The sequence below is a fragment of the Erpetoichthys calabaricus genome, chromosome 8 (genome assembly GCF_900747795.2).
Source record: "Erpetoichthys calabaricus chromosome 8, fErpCal1.3, whole genome shotgun sequence".
Classification (NCBI taxonomy): Eukaryota; Metazoa; Chordata; class Cladistia; order Polypteriformes; family Polypteridae; genus Erpetoichthys; species Erpetoichthys calabaricus.
Window position 1 is genome coordinate 175,481,266 of NC_041401.2, and position 18,825 is coordinate 175,500,090.

Sequence of the window (18,825 nt, forward strand, 5' to 3'; positions counted from 1 at the left end):
GGTGCTTGGTGTGTGGGTGTGTTTGTGTGTGTCCTGCGGTGGGTTGGCACCCTGCCCAGGATTGGTTCCTGCCTTGTGCCCTGTGTTGGCTGGGATTGGCTCCAGCAGACCCCCGTGAAACCTGTGTTCGGATTCAGCGGGTTGGAAAATGGGTGGATGGATATATATATATATATATATATATATATATAACCACATAGTGTATGTATCCATCCACCCTCTAAATAAACCAGCTTAATCCAGTTTAATTACTTTTTATTGAACCAACCCAGGCCAGGGAGCCACAATCAGTTAAAGCATCTTTGCAACTACAGCAACCTTGCATAGTTTGCACCATCATAAACTTCTCTTTGTAATCAGCGTGCCAAGTTGGCACAGTGGTTAACACTGCCACACCATAGCTTCGGGAGGCTGGATTAAAGTTCCAGATGGGTAAAGCCTGCATATTCTCTCCATGTCTCTCTGGGGTGATTTACAGACGCTAAAGTGGCCCCATGTGAGTGAATGTGTCCTGCGATAGACTGACACCCATTGCCAATGTTGTTTCCTGTAATGTGCTCAATGAGGACGGTTAGGCAAAGCCAACTGCCACCCTGAATTGGATAAGCGAGTCAGTAAGTGGCCTAATGGATTGCATATTGACACTTTCCGTGTATCTATAAACACAGCACTTTACATTAGTGACATCTACAACACATCACACTTTATTCAGTATAGCACCTCCAGCCTTAATGAAATTTCTTAAGTTTGTGTAAAAAGATGAATTTCCTCCTTTGATCAAGTTTTATCTATTACAAAGTGCCTTTCATATCTACCTATCTGTAATGAGCACAATCTCAAGTCAGTCTTAGTGTGTAGCACTTTTACAGTTTTAATTCAGTGTTAATCTCATATAGCACCTTGTCCCATGCTGCAATTCTTCTGTTTCCACAGTGACCACTACTGTAAATTACTGTAGTGTCTTGAGCCCTGGCAACATTTTTAAAGAACACAATCACACATCAGTCTCTTAGTTTAGCACATCTTCAAAGTAAGCCCAGTTTTAATTGCGTGTCACTCTAATATGTGCCTTGACCCATGTGAATATTCTTTTATATACACAGTGACCACTACTGCAGTTTGAGCTTTATTAATTATAGTACTTTCACAGCCCTGGCAGCATTTCATAAGGAGATCAATCAACAGTTGTTCTTTCATAGTGTAGAACCCCATTAGTTTTAATTGCATGTTAATCCCATATAGTGCCTTGACCCATGCTGCCATTCTGTATTATACATAGTAACCGCTAGAGCAAATTAAACTTTATTTAATCTAGTGTCTTAATTCTGAACAACATTTCGCAATCAGCACAATCATACCAGTCTTTCTTAGTGTAGTATCTCTTGAAAGTGAGACCAGTTTTAAGTGAGTGCCAATCCCATATAGTACCTTGACCCATTCAGCTATTCATTTTTACATACTACCGAAAATTAAACTTATTTACTATACGGCCCTAAGCCATGGTAGCTTCATCGCCTTTCAAGTTGGTATCTATCCATCCTAACCCACTTACGAAGTCCAGAGAGGCAGGAACCAATCCTGGACAGGATGCCAGCCTATAACAACAAATTGACTATATTGTAAAGTTTCTTTTATGAATTATGCCTCTGCAGCAAGTACTCTCAAAAAACAGTCTCTTATTTAGGGACTTAAGCAATAAAGTGTATTTAAAAACATGTTTTTTTATGTGGCATCTTTCAAAGTAAATCAGATGTGGATTTCCATACCAGAAGTTTGCCCAAAATCCAGTTTTAAAATTTGTTGTTTATAGTGTCCTGCACACAGCCCACGTACAGTGCCCTCAAGGCAACCAGTAAGCAGCACAGCTAAGCCTTTTGAAATGGCAGACCTGAAGAGATCAAAGACTTGAGTGTGTAAACAAGGCTGGCATTGCATGTTTGTCTGTCTTTTTTTCAGATGCTTGAGAGTATTTGCACCCCCTGCTTGCCACTGCCCCCTCTCTTTCAATTTACGACTGAGTGTGGATATCCTGACCCGACCTGACCTGACCTGACGGTGGTCAAGGATATGAAGAATGGTGACCTAAGGGGCTGATGGCCATTTGTGGGGTTTCTTTTTACCTAAAACACCCCCTCCTCTCAACCCCCCAACATTTAACCCAACTATCCACACATTTTTAGATTCTAGCCCCAGCTCAACTTAGCACACCATACTGGGTGCCATTTCTTCTTGGTCTTTGCTATGATTGATGACAATGGTAGGTTGGGGGGGAGGAGGGGGTTGTGGGTCAGCAGACTTCCATCTTTTTTGACTTGCCAGCTTGTCCTCCAACATTCTCTCAGTCTGCATGTCCCAGCAGGTTTGCAAGGGGGCTGCCTGCCACAAAAAGCAGTTCAAATGCAAACACCACACCACCGCTCTGTAACCACATTAAATGTTTTTTTTTTATTTTGATATTTTTACCTTTCAGGTTCCCCCCCGGTGCAGACTAAAGTTACCACAAGCCCCAGGTGGGCCATAAGGCTTAACCCAACTTTATTTGATAACGACTGAATGGTAATTCACAGGAAACTGCATGCTTTTCGTTTTCTTTGTGACTCAGCTCATGTTTCCATGTGGCCGCTGACAGTGCCTGGGAACTCAAAAGAATGGAATTTCCAGAGCTGTGCCAAAAAGAGGAAAACCAAGAGCACCTTGGAAATGGATCAGCCTGAAGAGAAGGTGTGCATGCCATTTCATTTTATATAGTGCCTTTCACAAAGTAACATTAGACAGGGCATTCTTCAGTTTAACTGGCCAGCTCAATTAGCAGTCCAGAATCAGAGGTACATTGTTATGCTGCTAACCCGCTAAATTCCTGTGTGCCTGCTAACCCCATAACAGGTGCCAGCCTGTCTTACTCTGGATTAAAAAAAAAAAACACAATCATATTTATATAATATTTTTCTACCATACTCAAAGCAGTTTACATACTGTAGATAATGGGAAGCCACTGTCAATGCAGCAGCTTCTACATTGATACTGCTGTATGTAGCTGCATAATCAGGTGGCCCCACCTCCTTAGGCTACACAAATAATACACAAAGCAGACAACAAATGAAACTACATATATTCTTAAAACAATAATAACAATTAATTACATTTATATAGCACCAGAAGGGGGTACTTACCCCGTAGTCTATAATGGCCCAGTGGAATGATAGGAACACTATGCTTTTTTATGCTGTAAAGTTCCCTCCTTCAGATGAGATGTAAAACCATGGTTCTAATACTCTGTGGTCAAAAAAGATCCCTTGGCATCTTTTGAAAAAGATTAGATTATCCTGGCTAAACTGCCCAGCACAGCCTGGTCATTCTGGCCACCTTATCTGCACATCGGAGGTGCTTGAAATGGCTCCCCTGATATCTATATTAGGTGGTTTGAGCAGTTGTGAAAGCACTATACAAATATAATTTATTATTATTATTATTATTAGCTCTCCTTCTGTATAACAGACAGACCTCACTCAGTTCGAGTTAGAAACAATAAGTCAAATATCATCCTCCTGGTCACTGGTGTCCTTTAAGGATGTGTCTTGAGTTATCTACTCTTCACCATGATAACGCACGACTGTTGTGCTGGGTACAGAATAAACAACATCATTAAGTTTGCAGATGACACATGAGTGATACACCTTATCAGTGGCAATGACGACACTGCTTACAGAAAGAAGGTCAAATAACTTGTGGACTGGTGCGAGAACAATAACCTGACCCTGAATGTCGATAAAACAAAAAGATCACTATCAACTTTTTTTTTTTTTCTGTTCTTTATTTTGCCTTATACAATTTCTTGTATTAGGAATATGTTAGCTTTCGCATACCCCTTGAGGTCAGAGTGCAGGGTCAGCCATTGTATAGCGTTCCTGGAGCAATTACAGGTTAAGGGTCTTGCTCAAGGGCCCAGCAGAGTAGGATGTCTTTTGGCAGTAACGGGGATTCAAACCGGCAACCTTCAGCCCAGATCCTTAACCTCAGAGCCACCACTCCGCCCTATATATAACTTCAGGAAGAACCACACCATACACCTTCCCCTCGCTATCAAAGACTACGCTGTGAAGTCAGGCAGGAACACAAAGTTCCTGGGAGTGGAGATAACAAATGATCTCTCCTGGACACAACATATCACCTCCATAGTCAAGAGAGGACAGAAGTGACCGCACTTCCTGCGATGCATGATAAGAGCTAACCTCCCCAGTCCCACCCCCACCTCATTCGACAGGGGCAGCAGAGAAAGTGTATTGACCACCTGCATTTCTGTCTAGTATTAGGACTGTACTGCTTCACAATGGATTTCCCTGTTGAGTATGGTGAGAGTAGCTGAGAATATCATTGGGACATCTCCCTCTCCATTGAGGAATACTACTGTACAGCAAAAACAGGACTGCCAAAATTATCAGAGAGCACAATCCCACCCACAATGGCTGGATTGCCCTTCTAACCACTGTAAGCGGTACTGAAATACACAAGCCATTAAACTATTAAATAATGATTGGGCTGTTAATTGAATTTACCCGTGCAATATTAACTTCTGTTATTGCCCATTAAATTAAATCTATTAAGTGGACTGTGTTATGTTGTAGGGTGTATGTATATAAGCATATATCTACATTGGTGATTCTGTTAGCTATGCTTGCTCATAATTGGGACGGGTAATGCAATTTTATTCTGCTGTGCACTTCAGAAATAAAAGTTAACCTTAAACCTTGAACCCCTATCATGTACTGGCTGAAGGGGTATCTATTGGCAGATGAAGAGCCTCCATACCATCATGTCAACACCAGCACCTCGAGGTCAGCAGGTGAAACTGTATCAGTTGGAGTGCACAAGTGCCATGCATCAACTCTTTGTATTTTAAGACTACACTCTCTCTGAAAAATGGCTTGAAGTGCAACCCAACTGTGGTACCCACTGAAGTATATACTAACTATCACAGGTACCCAATGACGCAAAATATACAAAAACCAGAATAGCTGAAAGTGCCATCCATTGCAGATATAAGCAAACTGTGGTGCCAGGTAATGTGAGTGTGCTGTGGTCCCCACCCTAAACAAACTCACTCACATTGTTTGCTTCTCCCTCTCAGCAGTAACTGGATTCCTTCAATCGCCCACTGCCACCCCAGTTCAACCTCCCCAGCTCCTTAGAAACATAAGAAACATAAGAAATTTGACAAAGGAGAAGAGATCATTTAGTCCATCGGGCTTGTTAGTTTAGCGAACTGCTAAGCTCTCCCAATATCACATCTAGATACTGCTTAAAGGTTGTCAGGGATTCTTCTTCCACTTCATATCACTGTACTTTGTACCAGATTCTCACATCTCTTTGCGCATAGAGATGCTATAAGAAACTCCCTAGCATGTCTCCATACAGACCGGACTTCACAGCGGGCGTCCTTCAAGCTATCTTGCAAACTATGAACATTTCTCCTAGTGCACCTTGGATAGCTAAGGGTGAGGGGGTTGGGGGTTTGGAGCAGATTATAATAAAATGCTCAGCTCTGCACACCTTGTCAAAGTCCCCTCAGCAAGCCAGTGTGTGAGAGGCACCGGAAATCCGAGCCGTAGGGCAAACATCGAACAAAGGAAGGTGTTCCCTAGCAAGCTAGAATTACACAAGCAGAGGCAGCTAGCATGGCTGAGGGCTGGTCAGTGTTGGTTTACCGATAACCTAGCTGTCGAGCCTTAGAATAGGCTTGGCACCCAGATGGGTGATTATCGCAATAGATCATTTTTGTCCATATTTGTAGAACTGGAGCATCGGCAGGTAAATGACTGCAGTCACTGGGTGACAGCAGTTTAAAGAGAAAAGAAAAGCAGGAGATTGATTGTAATGAGAAAGCAAGCCAAGACCAAAATCAGCAAGACTAGAATTTAATGACAAAACCCAGAATACAATCCAAAATTGTAATTGTAAAACAGAAAAAAAATTGTTGCCAAAATGAATCAAACTCATGAACTAGGCACTAGAATTTTCCAAAAACCTGGATGATGAGAAAGTGCACACATTGCACACTCCTGGTTGTCATGCCTAACAACAGCATAAATGCTTAAAAAAAGAAAAAACAAATGGCAGCACAGGAAAAAATTAATTTGTTGTGGCCTTCTGCCACAATGAAGCACAAAACGGGGAGAAGGCCTTTCAAAAGAATCACACAAAAGGCCAGACCTGCACTTAGTTGTGGTCTGAGCCTACTGGATAGGCTTCACCTCCAAGACTGAAAAGCTCCAAACTCAAAAGAGGCCCGAAATGGGGTTAGGGCTTTTATGTACTGACTTCACAGAGCAGTAGTCGGTTTAAATAGAGATGGGATCATAAGAAGCGCTGTAAAAAAATATCTTGCCAAGGTCAAAATCAGTAAAACAAGATATAGTAGCATAATCCTGGATTATGAGACAAAAACTGTAGGCAGAGAATTGTAACAAAAGAGCCAGAAACCCTCAAGGCAAACTAGCTCCAAACTCAAAATGCAAGGTTTCAGGCCTGCACAGGCCCAAAATGAGGCTAAGGCTTTTGTATACTGACTGCACAGAACAGCAGTCATCATGAAAAGAGATTGAATCAAAAGATGGATAGCAAAAAAAAAAAAAAATGATCATGATTAAAACTGGTAAGACAAGATTTAGTAGCACAGCCCCGGATATGAGACAAAAATCGTTAAGTAAAAAAATCAGAACAAGAATGTCAAAACTTAAAATAGTGAACTGAGGCAAAGCCAAATATTTTAGATATAAATCTTTGTTGAGGGGCAGAGAAGAGTTCAAACCCTGAGATTCTTTTAAATGCTCAAACAAAAAACAATAGGCATGAGATTATACCTGCACATTTGGACAATGAACACTCTGTCGCTGAAGATGTCACTTGGACCAATTTTTTGAAGACATCGTCATGCTTCCCGAATGACAGGTGCTCAAAATAGTAGCACCCATAACAAAAACAAGACAGCACTATAGGAAAATTTGTTTACTTTTGAACACCATTCAAATTCTCCAGATTCAAAATACAAAGTGATGAACAGATTCCTTCACTTCTAAAACCCATAAAACAAAAAGTTTGAATTGTTTTAAGATGTCAAGGACAAACTGTAGGAAATTCAAATTAAACACCAGGGGCCTCATGCAGAACGCCGTGCGCAGAATTCGCACTATAACATGACGGAAGCACAAATGTGGAAATGTGCTTACGCACAAAAAAATCCAGATGCATAAATCTGTGTGAACGCCAGCTTCCACGTTCTTCCGCTACATAAATCCCAGTCAGCATGAAAATTAACGCACGTGCATGCGCCTGCTGTCCTGCCCCAACTCCTCCCAGAATTACGCCTCTTTGAATATGCAAATCAATATAAATATCCCTTAAGCTTCAGCCTTCTGTGAAAAGACAATGTCAAAAGTAGGAGGGAAAATAGAAGAATTTCAGCGAATACCAAGTGGAGGCAAGAAAAAACGTACTATTTGTTGGTTTAAACAGTGGTATAAACAACAAAAGGAAGTTGATCGAGTGACATAGCGTGTCGGAGAAACTCGAAAGCTCAAGTTCACAAAGTCGCACAGAGCCCAAAATAAAAAAGAAGTTGTCACATATCAAAGTCGCAGTGAAAAGGCGAGTTGTAGCCCACCGTCTTAGTGTCATATGAAAGCTTATTAGGGTACAGAGAAAAAAAAGGCACACAGTGTGAAAAAAGCACGAAATGTCAACTTTAATCTGGAAATTTCCACTTTAATCACGTAGTTAATTTTATCATTAAAGTAGAACATCATAAACTTCATCTTAAAATCGTTTAATTTACTAGTTTCTCAAGTCCCATCGTTATCTAAAGTAGCATGTTAAATGCTTTGTTTTGTATTTGATCTTCTATGTGCGTGAATCACTCCAGGCTTTATCTTTCTCCGACAGGACACAGAATCCATTACATTCGTAATATTACAGCTCTCTGAAGTATACATGATATCATTTTCATGATGATAGGAGTTAAAGCATGTTATTAAACATGGGAACACGGTGGAGCAGTGATTGTTCATGTCTCACTCAAGATGCTTGCTGCGCCATGCACGACCTTTGATGAAATACTTTATGGTAGCAGTACTGTCTCTTTCAAACCTACTAACCCCCAATTCCTGTCCTTACTTTTCTTTCTCCAAATACCTAATCACCACACAATCAGCTCTGTAATAGACGTTAAGCCATCTGTAAGCTTAGAACGCCGATTCTTCAAAACTTTTAAGGAACATTGAAATATCTTCGTAGTACGTGTTTAATTATTCTATCCATCTATCCTTCCAGTGTCGCGCCAGCCACAGCAACAATTCAGCACGAGGCAGGAACAATCCGTGAACGAAGCTGCAGTTCCTCGCTAGCACTGCGGCACCATGTAGTTAAAGTTTTATCTGTATAATATAATAAACATATTTTGCTGCATTTCATCTTAAAAATTATATCGTCATCATATGTAAATTCGCACTTTATAAAATGACTTAGGTTGTGCAATATTATAACTGCATCGCAAGTTTACAGTGAGGTAATTGTACTTATAAATACAAACAGTTCTACAAGGAGCACTTGATGGACTGATTGGAGTGCGTTGAGAGCTCTTGGGATGAAACTGTTTCTGAACCGCGAGATCAGTACAGGAAAGACTCTGAAGCGTTTGTAGGATGAGAGCAGTTCAAATAGCGAATGGCTGAGTCAAGTGTGTGCTTGATGCTGTATGCCGATAATTCTCTTTACGATCAGCTGCTGTACAGCTGTAATTCACACTCAGATACAGTGATATAAACACTCCGAGTGGTGCAGTGAGAGTAATACGAAAAATGATGATCCGCTGTGGCAACACCTAACGGGAGACGCTGAAAGAAGTAGAAGAAGGTGCAGTGAGAGTAAGAACGCTAAAGCAGTTATGGTATTTGGAATAGTTTGACCATTCTGTCGACCATTATATTGTTACAGGTTAATTACAATCAGATGCATTAAACTAATAAACAATATGCGGTTAATTTCAGTGTATTTATAAAGCCGCATCAGGGATGTGGATCTAAAAAAGAAAGGATAACCACACAGGAACAGTAGCACTGCTTTTTTTTTTTTTTAAATTTTATTTATTGATTTTTATTGTAATCATTCCATACAAATAGATCAATTTATAACAAAACAAAATTGAAGACAAATCAAACCCCACCCCTGAAAAGGAGAGCTTAGCCAAAGAAGAATTGCTTAGAACAGTAGCACTGCTTTGACGCTGGGTGCCGCCAGTCTGCAAAACCGAGCGGAGAACTTACGTACGACAGGGTATGAGCTACCGTGGAAATGTGCATGGTTTTATGCCAAGTTTAGGTTTAATACATCGCGATTTGAACGTGGAAACGTTCTTACGCAACATTTTTGTGCATACGCACCGTTTATACATGAGGCCCCAGGTCATAACATTTCAAAGTTCAAAACATGTTGTAATGTTCACAATAACAAAAAGGAGAGGGGAAAACCCATAAAACCTCTAGCCAAATGAAAACAAAACTTTCTTGAATATTTAACAATGTATTTACCAAAAGGCAAGGCCTAAAGCAAACAAATCTGAATATCGCCAAAACAGTACACTGAATAAATGCAGGGGCAAAGATATCGAAAATCCAAAAAATTAAAATGAGAATAGCACGATGGAAACAGGAATCTAATTTAAAAATGCCACAGCAGCTTTTCCAGTTATACCATTGGGTGTGGCTGCAAAATCAGGTGGCCCTGCCTCCTTGGACTCCACGAATAAGGGACAGGGCACACATCAAATGAAACCACATATATTCTTAACATATTAGAACATAGCAAAATAATATGCATCACAATATTATATGAATATAACACATACACAACACTACCACTAATGGAAGTATTAGATATACATTAAACACTTTAACATACATTAAACAACAAAAAAGTTAAATAAACAGAAAAAAACACTTCAGCCCAGGACAGAACCATGACAGATCATAAAAATACATCAGATTGAAAAACAAACACCAGATCATGACATCTCAGGGTCACACAATGAGCCAGTACTGAACAGTAAACAGGTAAACCAATGTTTACAAATATAAATATGTAACAAGACTGGTCAAAATGAAGTTTTCTACCTGCATTATGAAGTTATCACACCACATCCCATCCAAGGATGCACATTTTTCACTGTGATTACAAGGGCCCTCAAAAGCAGTATAGGCTAAAGGGGAACTCCACTACGTGTTCATACAGTAAGCTATGCAAAGCGGAACACATTCTGGTGACTGAGTGCTCGGTCTCATTCAATCAGCTTCAATGTCAAACTCCACACCACATCACACCCCAAACCCTTAGGATGGCTAAGAAAGATATTGAAGTAACATGAGGCTTCACCCCCTAAACTTTGATTGGCATCTCCTTCACCAATGTGCTCCTGAGCCTCAGTGACTATCCTCCCTTTAAAAATCTGCCACAGGAACCTCCATAGCTTCTTGAGCTTTTTCATAAATACATACTGTACAGTAGAGAAAAGTCAAGCAAAATGACATCTTTTATTGGCTAACTAAAAATAACCCAATAAAAGGTGTCATTTTGCTTGACTTTTCTCTACATTCATAATGGCTACTGTATAGTACAAATGCTGAATATGTGCAAACTTGCATATCAGTTTTAAAAAGTGTATACAATCCCTCAAACATTATAGTGTGTATAAAAGACAGAGGGGAAGTTTCATTTTTACTTTTCTTCAAGTATGCAGTAAATACTGTACATTATTTGAATGAATGTCATTGAGCACAAAGTCAGTCAGTCAGTCAGTCAATCATTATCCAACCCGGTATATCCTAATACAGGGTCATGGGGGTCTGCTGGAGCCAATCCCAGCCAGCACAGGGCGCAAGACAGGAACAAATCCTGGGCAGGGCGCCAGCCCACCGCACATGCACAGACACACACCAAAGACAATTTAGGATTGCCAATGCACCTGACCTGCATGTCTTTGGACTGTGGGAGGAAACCGGAGCACCCGGAGGAAACCCACGCAGACACGGGGAGAACATGCAAACTCCATTCAGGGAGGACCAGGGAAACGAACCCGGGTCTCCTTACTGCGAGGCAGCAGTGCTACCACTGCACCACCGTGCCGCCCTGTGAGCATAAAATTTCTACTCCATCCATCCATCCATTTTCCAACCCGCTGAATCCGAACACAGGGTCACGGGGGTCTGCTGGAGCCAATCCCAGCCAACACAGGGCAGGAACCAATCCTGGGTAGGGTGCCAACCCACCGCAGGACACACACAAACACACCCACACACCAAGCACATACTAGGGCCAATTTAGAATCACCAATGCACCTGACCTGCATGTCTTTGGACTGTGGGAGGAAACCGGAGCACCCGGAGGAAACCCACACAGACACGGGGAGAACATGCAAACTCCACGCAGGGAGGACCAGGGAAGTGAACCCGGGTCTCCTTACTGCGAGGCAGCAGTGCTACCACTGCGCCGCACTGTGAGCATAAAATTTCTACTCCGATTTTTTAAATCCATATAGCACCTTTCAAAGGGAATTATAAAGTGCATTCCCCCAAAAAGAATTAAAACGAATAAATCAGGGTGATAATAAGCGTAGTAGTGAGATTTGCCATCTCTATTTCCTACACCTTAGTAATGATTTCCATCTAAATCCCCATTTACAGCTTTTCCATTCAGGGTGCACACAAACACACTCATATACATCTACTCACACAAGGCTAATCTAGAGCCATCAATCCAATCAACAACAAGTCTTTGTTCTGTGGAGACAAGTGTATGTGAACATGGAGGGAGATAAGCAAATTCACATATTCCAGGCATGAAGTAAATCCAGGTCCAAGCACTGAGCTGTTGTAGTGCTACCTGTACACTTCTAAAAACGTATTAACAAAGATACACGGGGAGTAATGTTGTCCATCAGCTGCACTTCCTGTGAGCAGGGGCCAAAACAATGTTGGGGAATTAAGTCGAATGTCATTCAAAAGCCTTGATCAGTGAACCACTGAAGTCCACCTGAGAGGGGCGCTCTGTTTTAAGAAGCTCCAAGTACAATGCCCCAAGATGGAGGCAGCCTGTTACTTCAGGTTCAATGGCAAAAAGCAAAGAGGCCCCCTCCCAGCTTGTGCCCCCCTTTGATCCCTTATGTGCTGCTGTGGTTTCCGTGGCAACAGTGAATCAGAATGTTCATTGTCACAGTCAACATAATAACTGCTTCAACACAACAGAGTCATGAAATGCAAGTCTGTTAGCAGGCACATCCCTGAGATCTCCTAATATCCCAGAAGAATGACATGATGGAACTTGAATGCCCTGGCAAGTTCAGGGTCCAAAAGAGAATTCAGACTGTGGGAATCCCATGGATGATGCTCTTCACAGCTGGATGTGTGCAATACCAGCTGATTAGGGTAACAGCCTCACAACTTCAAGGAAACTTGTTCAGTTCCCTATCTGGTTCTGAGTGGCGTTTACATGTTCTCATCATGTCCATTTGGATCTGATGCAGCTCACTGCCCAATCCAAAGATGTTGGGTTCATAGACACCTATAAAATTAACCTGCAGTGGGTGTTTGCCTGAGTGCAGAGAACAGACGGTGGGGATGGTGTCTGACCCTCACAAGACCACTGCCAATCATTTGTTCACTTGCTTTAATAAAGGATACTTGTGTGCATTTATTCATTCTTTCTTTCATACATTCCCCACTTATTACAATACTGATTAGTTTTGATAAAGACTAGTCATATACACAGTCACATATTCATTCATTCATTATAACAAGGTCATTTACTACAGTACAGGAGACATGTGTACACATAACACTCATTAATTGATTACTGTTGTTATAAGGGCGGCACAGTGGCGCAGTGGGTAGCGCTGCTGCCTCGCAGTTGGGAAATCTGGGGACCTGGGTTCGCTTCCCGGGTCCTCCCTGCGTGGAGTTTGCATGTTCTCCCCGTGTCTGCGTGGGTTTCCTCCGGGCGCTCCGGTCTCCTCCCACAGTCCAAAGACGTGCAGGTTAGGTGGATTGGCGATTCTAAATTGGCCCTAGTGTGTGCTTGGTGTGTGGGTGTGTTTGTGTGTATCCTGCGGTGGGTTGGCACCCTGCCTGGGATTGGTTCCTGCCTTGTGCCCTGTGTTGGCTGGGATTGGCTCCAGCAGACCCCCGTGACCCTATGTTCGGATTCAGCAGGTTGGACAATGGATGGATGGATGTTATAAGCCAACTACTGTAACTACAGTATACTTCCTTCTTTACGTTTATGAGCTCATTTACTACAGTATAGAATCCATAGGCGCACACCAATATTTATTCATTTTTTACAACCATTCGTCTCAATATAGGTACTCGTTATTTCGTTTTACTAACCCACTAATTCCATTTTGGAACACTCATGCCCTTATGGTGTGGTCCCATGTACAACATCTTTGTACACACTCATATTCATTGATTTATTTGACACAATTACATTCAGCAAATAACACTCCTTTTCTCACTCACTCACATTCATTGAATAAATACACTTCACTTAAAACAGGATAATCATGTTTATTGTCACATTCATTCATTCCATTAGTCCACTTACTACAAATCCGAGGACCAAGACTAGCAGAGCGCTTTCTCAACAAGCCAAGAGACCGGTTGCTTTAACACTATTTCACACTCCCACATTCAGTCACTCATTCATTCATTTATCCACTCTATTAAATTATTCAAAAACATATTTCACTTTACAAATCCATAGAATTTAATGAGACTCATGCAAATATTTATTCATTCATAAATTCACTGTATTAACCCACTTACTACAGCACAAGAGATACACTCATGTACACACATGTAACACTCACTGATTGATTAATGTAATTAACCCACCAATTTCAGTACATTTCATTCATTCATTTTATGAGCTCAATTACTATAATTCAGGATCCTTGGGCACAAACCCATATTCATTCATTCATTGTATAAACCCACTTAACACTCGCTAATTAATTTTATGAACCAACTAATTCCAGTACATGACACACTATTACTCACTCATTCATTCATTTTAAGCCAATACAGGGTCAACCCAAAATTAGCTGGACACCGCTTTTTATAGTTGATTCAATTCCCGCCTCGGTGAAAGATGCCCCCTGCCATTGGTGACATGCTTTCCCAGGGCTGGTCAGAAGGAGATAAACCTCTTTTGATTTCTTTGACTGGCACTTTGACACTCATACTCGAGCACATGTGGCCGGGCGTGATAATAACAGGCAGTTTACCAAAAATAAAGAATCAAACAAAACCATTTGAGAGTCTGTATCAAGACATTACTGAACGACATCAACCTGAATTACTTACTGCAAGATCTTCACTGTGCCACCCCTCCCCTGAACAAAACTTTGAAAGCATAGATTGGCTTTCATTTATGCTACCAGAAAACACAAGACCACTGGGAGGATCTAAACCTAATGTCAGAAAACTAAATGACCAATAAACCACCCAGAAAACCACCACACAGGCCCTGTGAGACCACAATGCTGGACTGCTCACTCACCTCCAACGCAGTGCTCCACGTTCTCCAGGTTGCGCAGCGTAATCCTCATGAGGCTGGAGTTGAGCATAAGCTCATTTTTGTGGATAGGCCACATGGAGCTAGGAGCTGGATTGACAAAGAAAATCCGTGTGTCGCCGGTGGACACCTGATTGTCACAGATTTCAGGGTCCCCAAAGCCTCCGATCATCACCTTATTTCCTCCTTCAAGCAGGATGTCATTGGTGACCACACCTTTGCCTTTCAGATATCGCCATACTCTGACCTGAGGGTGGAAAATGAGACACAAGTCAGTCTAGGTGATCCATGTTCTCACACTTGTTGTCTTCTTTTTTTATTTCAAGTATACAGATACATTGATTGACATAGTGGTACAGTGCTACTGGGACCTGGGTTCGAGTCTTAGCTTTTTGCTTTTCTGTATGCTCTGTATTTTATCCCAATATAAACAGATTTTCTCAAGGCACTTCACTCCCAAATTAGCTTGGGTATGAGTGCATCCACTGATGGAAGTTTTGGTAGTGCTGCTTGGTATAGGCGCTTGGTCCACACAACAATTAAGTTCTTAACAAGTTCAAAATATATGAAGGAAAGACCAAGTGTTTTTGGGATTTTGCCCTGTTCATGTCTGTTTTCTGCCTTGTGCCCGTTGTGCCAGGGATAGGTTTTTGGCTCTCAGTTATCCTGGACTGGACTAAGTGAAGCTCAGAAAGAGAATGAACGAGAGTTGGTGTATACATGAATGGACTGGCATCCCACCCTGCTTTGGTTCTTGTAGTGCAGCAGGTGAGTGAGTGAGCGAGTGAGTAGGCAAGTGAAGGACGGAGTGAGTGAGCAAGTAGGCAAATAAGCAAGAAAGCATATGAGTGTATGAGTGAATGAACTGAGTAGTTGAGTGATAGAGTGAGCAAGTGAGTGCAGAGCCAAGTGAGCAAGCAAACAAGTCACTAGGCAAGTAAGCAATCGAGTGATGGAGTGAGTGATAGGAAGGAAAGGTGAGTGAGTAGGTGAGTGATGGTGAGAGTGAGTGAGAGAGCAAGTGAACAGGTGAGTAGGCTGGCGAGTAAGCGAGGCAGCAAGTGATGGGAGTGAGCGGGTGAGTGAATGATAGGCAAATGAATGAGCAAGAAGGTGAGTAAGTAACCGAGCAAATGACTGTGTGCATGAGAGAATAGGTGAGTGAGTAGGCTAGTGACAAATTGAGTAAACAAAAGAGTGAGCAAGTAGGGGAGTGCGCGAGCAACTGAGTGAGTGAGTGAGTGAGTGAGTGAGTGAGTGAGTGAGTGAGTGAGTGAGTGAGTAGTCAATATACAGTAAGTGTGTTTGTGGTTCTTTCCAACAATGGACAGTTGTCTAGATAGGGGGTATGGGAGGAAGGGGGTCCTTGCTGTTGTGGCACACGGCTGGGGGTGATACCCAGCCAGGACACCCAAGAGGACCAGAAGAGGGCTTGTGCCTCCTCCAGACCACGAGGAGACGACCGCCCTGGTTGCTTTGGGCACACAGCTTTGAAGCTCAACCCTGTAGGGGTCCGTAGTCAGCGCCAGGAGGCGCCCCAATGCCTGGATAGCCCTAGACCTCAGCATTTCCACCACACCAGGAAGTGCTGGGGGGAAGAGGAGCAGGGACACCCAGAGTGCTTTCGGGGATGCAGCCGGCACTGGGGCGTGTCGATGGAAGATTGCCGGAACACACCTGGTACACATCCGGGGGACAATAAAAGGGGCCGCCTCCCTTCATTCAGGGCTGGAGTCGGGTGGAAGAGGACGAGGTCTGGGAGAGGAAAGAGGAGGCCTGAAGAGAGGAAAGGCATTGTGGAAGGGCCTGGACCTGTGGGGTGATTGGTGCTGTGGCACTGGCGTGTGTGCTTCATATTTTTGTACATATTGCAAAATAAACGTGTGTTGGGTGACATAATGATATCTGTCTGTCTGTGTCCGGGCTGTTTCCCACACTGTGTACTCTGATTCTACATGTACAGCCGATAACTAGCGGTGACAGGTCAAGTGGGTTTAACAAATGAATGAATAAAGTTAATGAATTACAGGTTTATAGGGTCATTATTATCACATGTACATAGCACACTGAAATTATTATTTGCATGTGCTGACATGTCACCACTCTAGTGCCATAATTAGGGAATATACCTCAAAACTTCCGTCTTCTCACTTGAAAAAAAAAAAAAACTAACAACACATTTGCCATATTTGTCTATTATATACAGTAGAGTTCGTCACTCTTTTTTATCCATCTGTATAATTAATCAATATGCAAGTGTGCAGGAATGTGCCATGAAAAAGGCTGGCACCCTGTCTGGGAATTATTTGGTCTTATAGTATTTATTCATCGTAGCTTTAACTCTTTCAGGAGGCTCCCACTTCCTTGCTTCGTTTTTTGAGCCCCAAATAGTCCAGTCCAGGCTTACTGAGTGTCAAGGTCAACTCCTGGCACTTCGGATACAAGACAGACTATAGCTGATGGTACTGGGACAGGCACTGGCACCCCAGCACTTTAAAGTGAATATGTGGACAGAAAATGTAGATGGTTTATCACTTCAAGCTTGAGCTTGATTTCTCTCTGATGTATCTCTTCTGAGTCATTTCCATTTTCTCAAAAGAATGACTACACATTTCAATGATTGGTTTACATATCTATTTAAGAATACCTTTTGTCCATCCATCCATTATTTAAACCCACGTATCCAGAGCAGAGTCATGGGAAAGCTGGCACAACACCCGGACAGGGTGCTACCCCCCTGGCAGGGTAATGAATGTTTTAACATCATGTTCTTATTGTAGTTTTAGTGTTATACTATATGCAGTAGTGTTGGAAAGGTTTCTGTTTATTTCAAAGTATTTATTTGATCTCATTTACCCCCCCCCCCCCCCCCCCCCCCCCCCCGCCCCGTTTTCCTCAGTGTACTTCCATGATTTTCCCTTTGAGTTTTTCTTTTATCTTGAAAAGCCCTGCACAGAAAATGGACGGAAACCAAATGACTTTGTAAACGGAGGAAATCCGACAGCCTTGGTCCGTGTCCATTTTGGTCATCAAAGTGCTGCTTGGTGTCCACCTCTTTCCCCACCCTCTGAATATGTGTAGGAAGGAATTTAAAATGAAAAGGGATTAGGGCCTAGGAAGGTCACCTGCTGCTTCTGAGGTGTTGTGTTGCCTCATAACACGGGTAGAACTGGCACAGGCATTTAAATATCCTACAGGTACTAAACTGATTAAGTTAATGAAGAGTTCACACACGGGTCCTGGTCCTGATTTACTATTTTAATTAGCTCAGTTACCTGGCACTGCTGGGTGAGAAAGCAGATAGATAAGAAGTAATCACAATTATGTACCACCATACATTACTACTGTCAGGCGTGTTGCATTTATAGGGTCATTTGGATGATAAATTGGACTGGACTGCCAATACTGATGCTCTGTGCAAGACAGGACAGAGGCGGCTATACTTCCTTAGAAGACTGGCGTCCTTCAACATCTGCAATAAGATGCTGCAGATGTTCTATCAGACGGTTGTGGCGAGCGCCCTCTTCTACGCAGTGGTGTGCTGGGGAGGCAGCATCAAGAAGAACGACGCCTCACGCCTGGACAAACTGGTGAGGAAGGCAGGCTCTTTTGTAGGCATGGAGCTGGACAGTTTGACATCTGTGGCGGAGTGACGGGCACTCAGCAGGCTCCTATCAATTATGGAGAATCCACTGCATCCACTAAACAGTGTCATCTCCAGACAGAAGAGCAGCTTCAGCGACAGACTGCTGTCACTGTCCTGCTCCACTGACAGACTGAGGAGATCGTTCCTCCCCCAAACTATGCGACACTTCAATTCCACCCGGGGGGGTAAACGTTAATATTATTTAAAGTTATTGTCTGTTTTTACCTGCATTTTTGTTACTCTTTAATTTAATATTGTTTTTTGTATCAGTATGCTGCTGCTGGAGTATGTGAATTTCCCCTTGGGATTAATAAAGTATTTATCTATCTACAGGTATCTATCTATTATTGTTATGAGTACAGTTAAATTCTTACTTGCACTTCTTTAGTACAGAACCATTATTACTACTGGAGAGAAAACCACAAATACAGAATAGCTCCACTCAGAACAGCCTGCAGCCATGACAAAAACTGAGGAAAACATGAAATGTAATGGGTGGGAATTGAACCTCGGTCTCTTGATTGAAAAGCAAGCATGCTAACAATGAGATCACAATCTCACCC

At 42.3% G+C, this 18,825-nt stretch overlaps 1 protein-coding gene across 6 annotated transcripts in view; it reads right to left on the minus strand.

The window, feature by feature from the left end:
• agrn (agrin) overlaps window positions 1-18,825 on the minus strand; it is a 553,557-nt gene that overhangs the window by 514,743 nt on the left and 19,989 nt on the right. For all 6 annotated transcript variants that reach the window (XM_028807851.2, XM_051931028.1, XM_051931030.1 and 3 more), the window contains exon 2: window positions 14,602-14,863. In XM_028807851.2, the coding sequence (XP_028663684.2) occupies window positions 14,602-14,863 (262 nt within the window). The remainder of the gene's footprint in view (window positions 1-14,601; window positions 14,864-18,825) is intronic.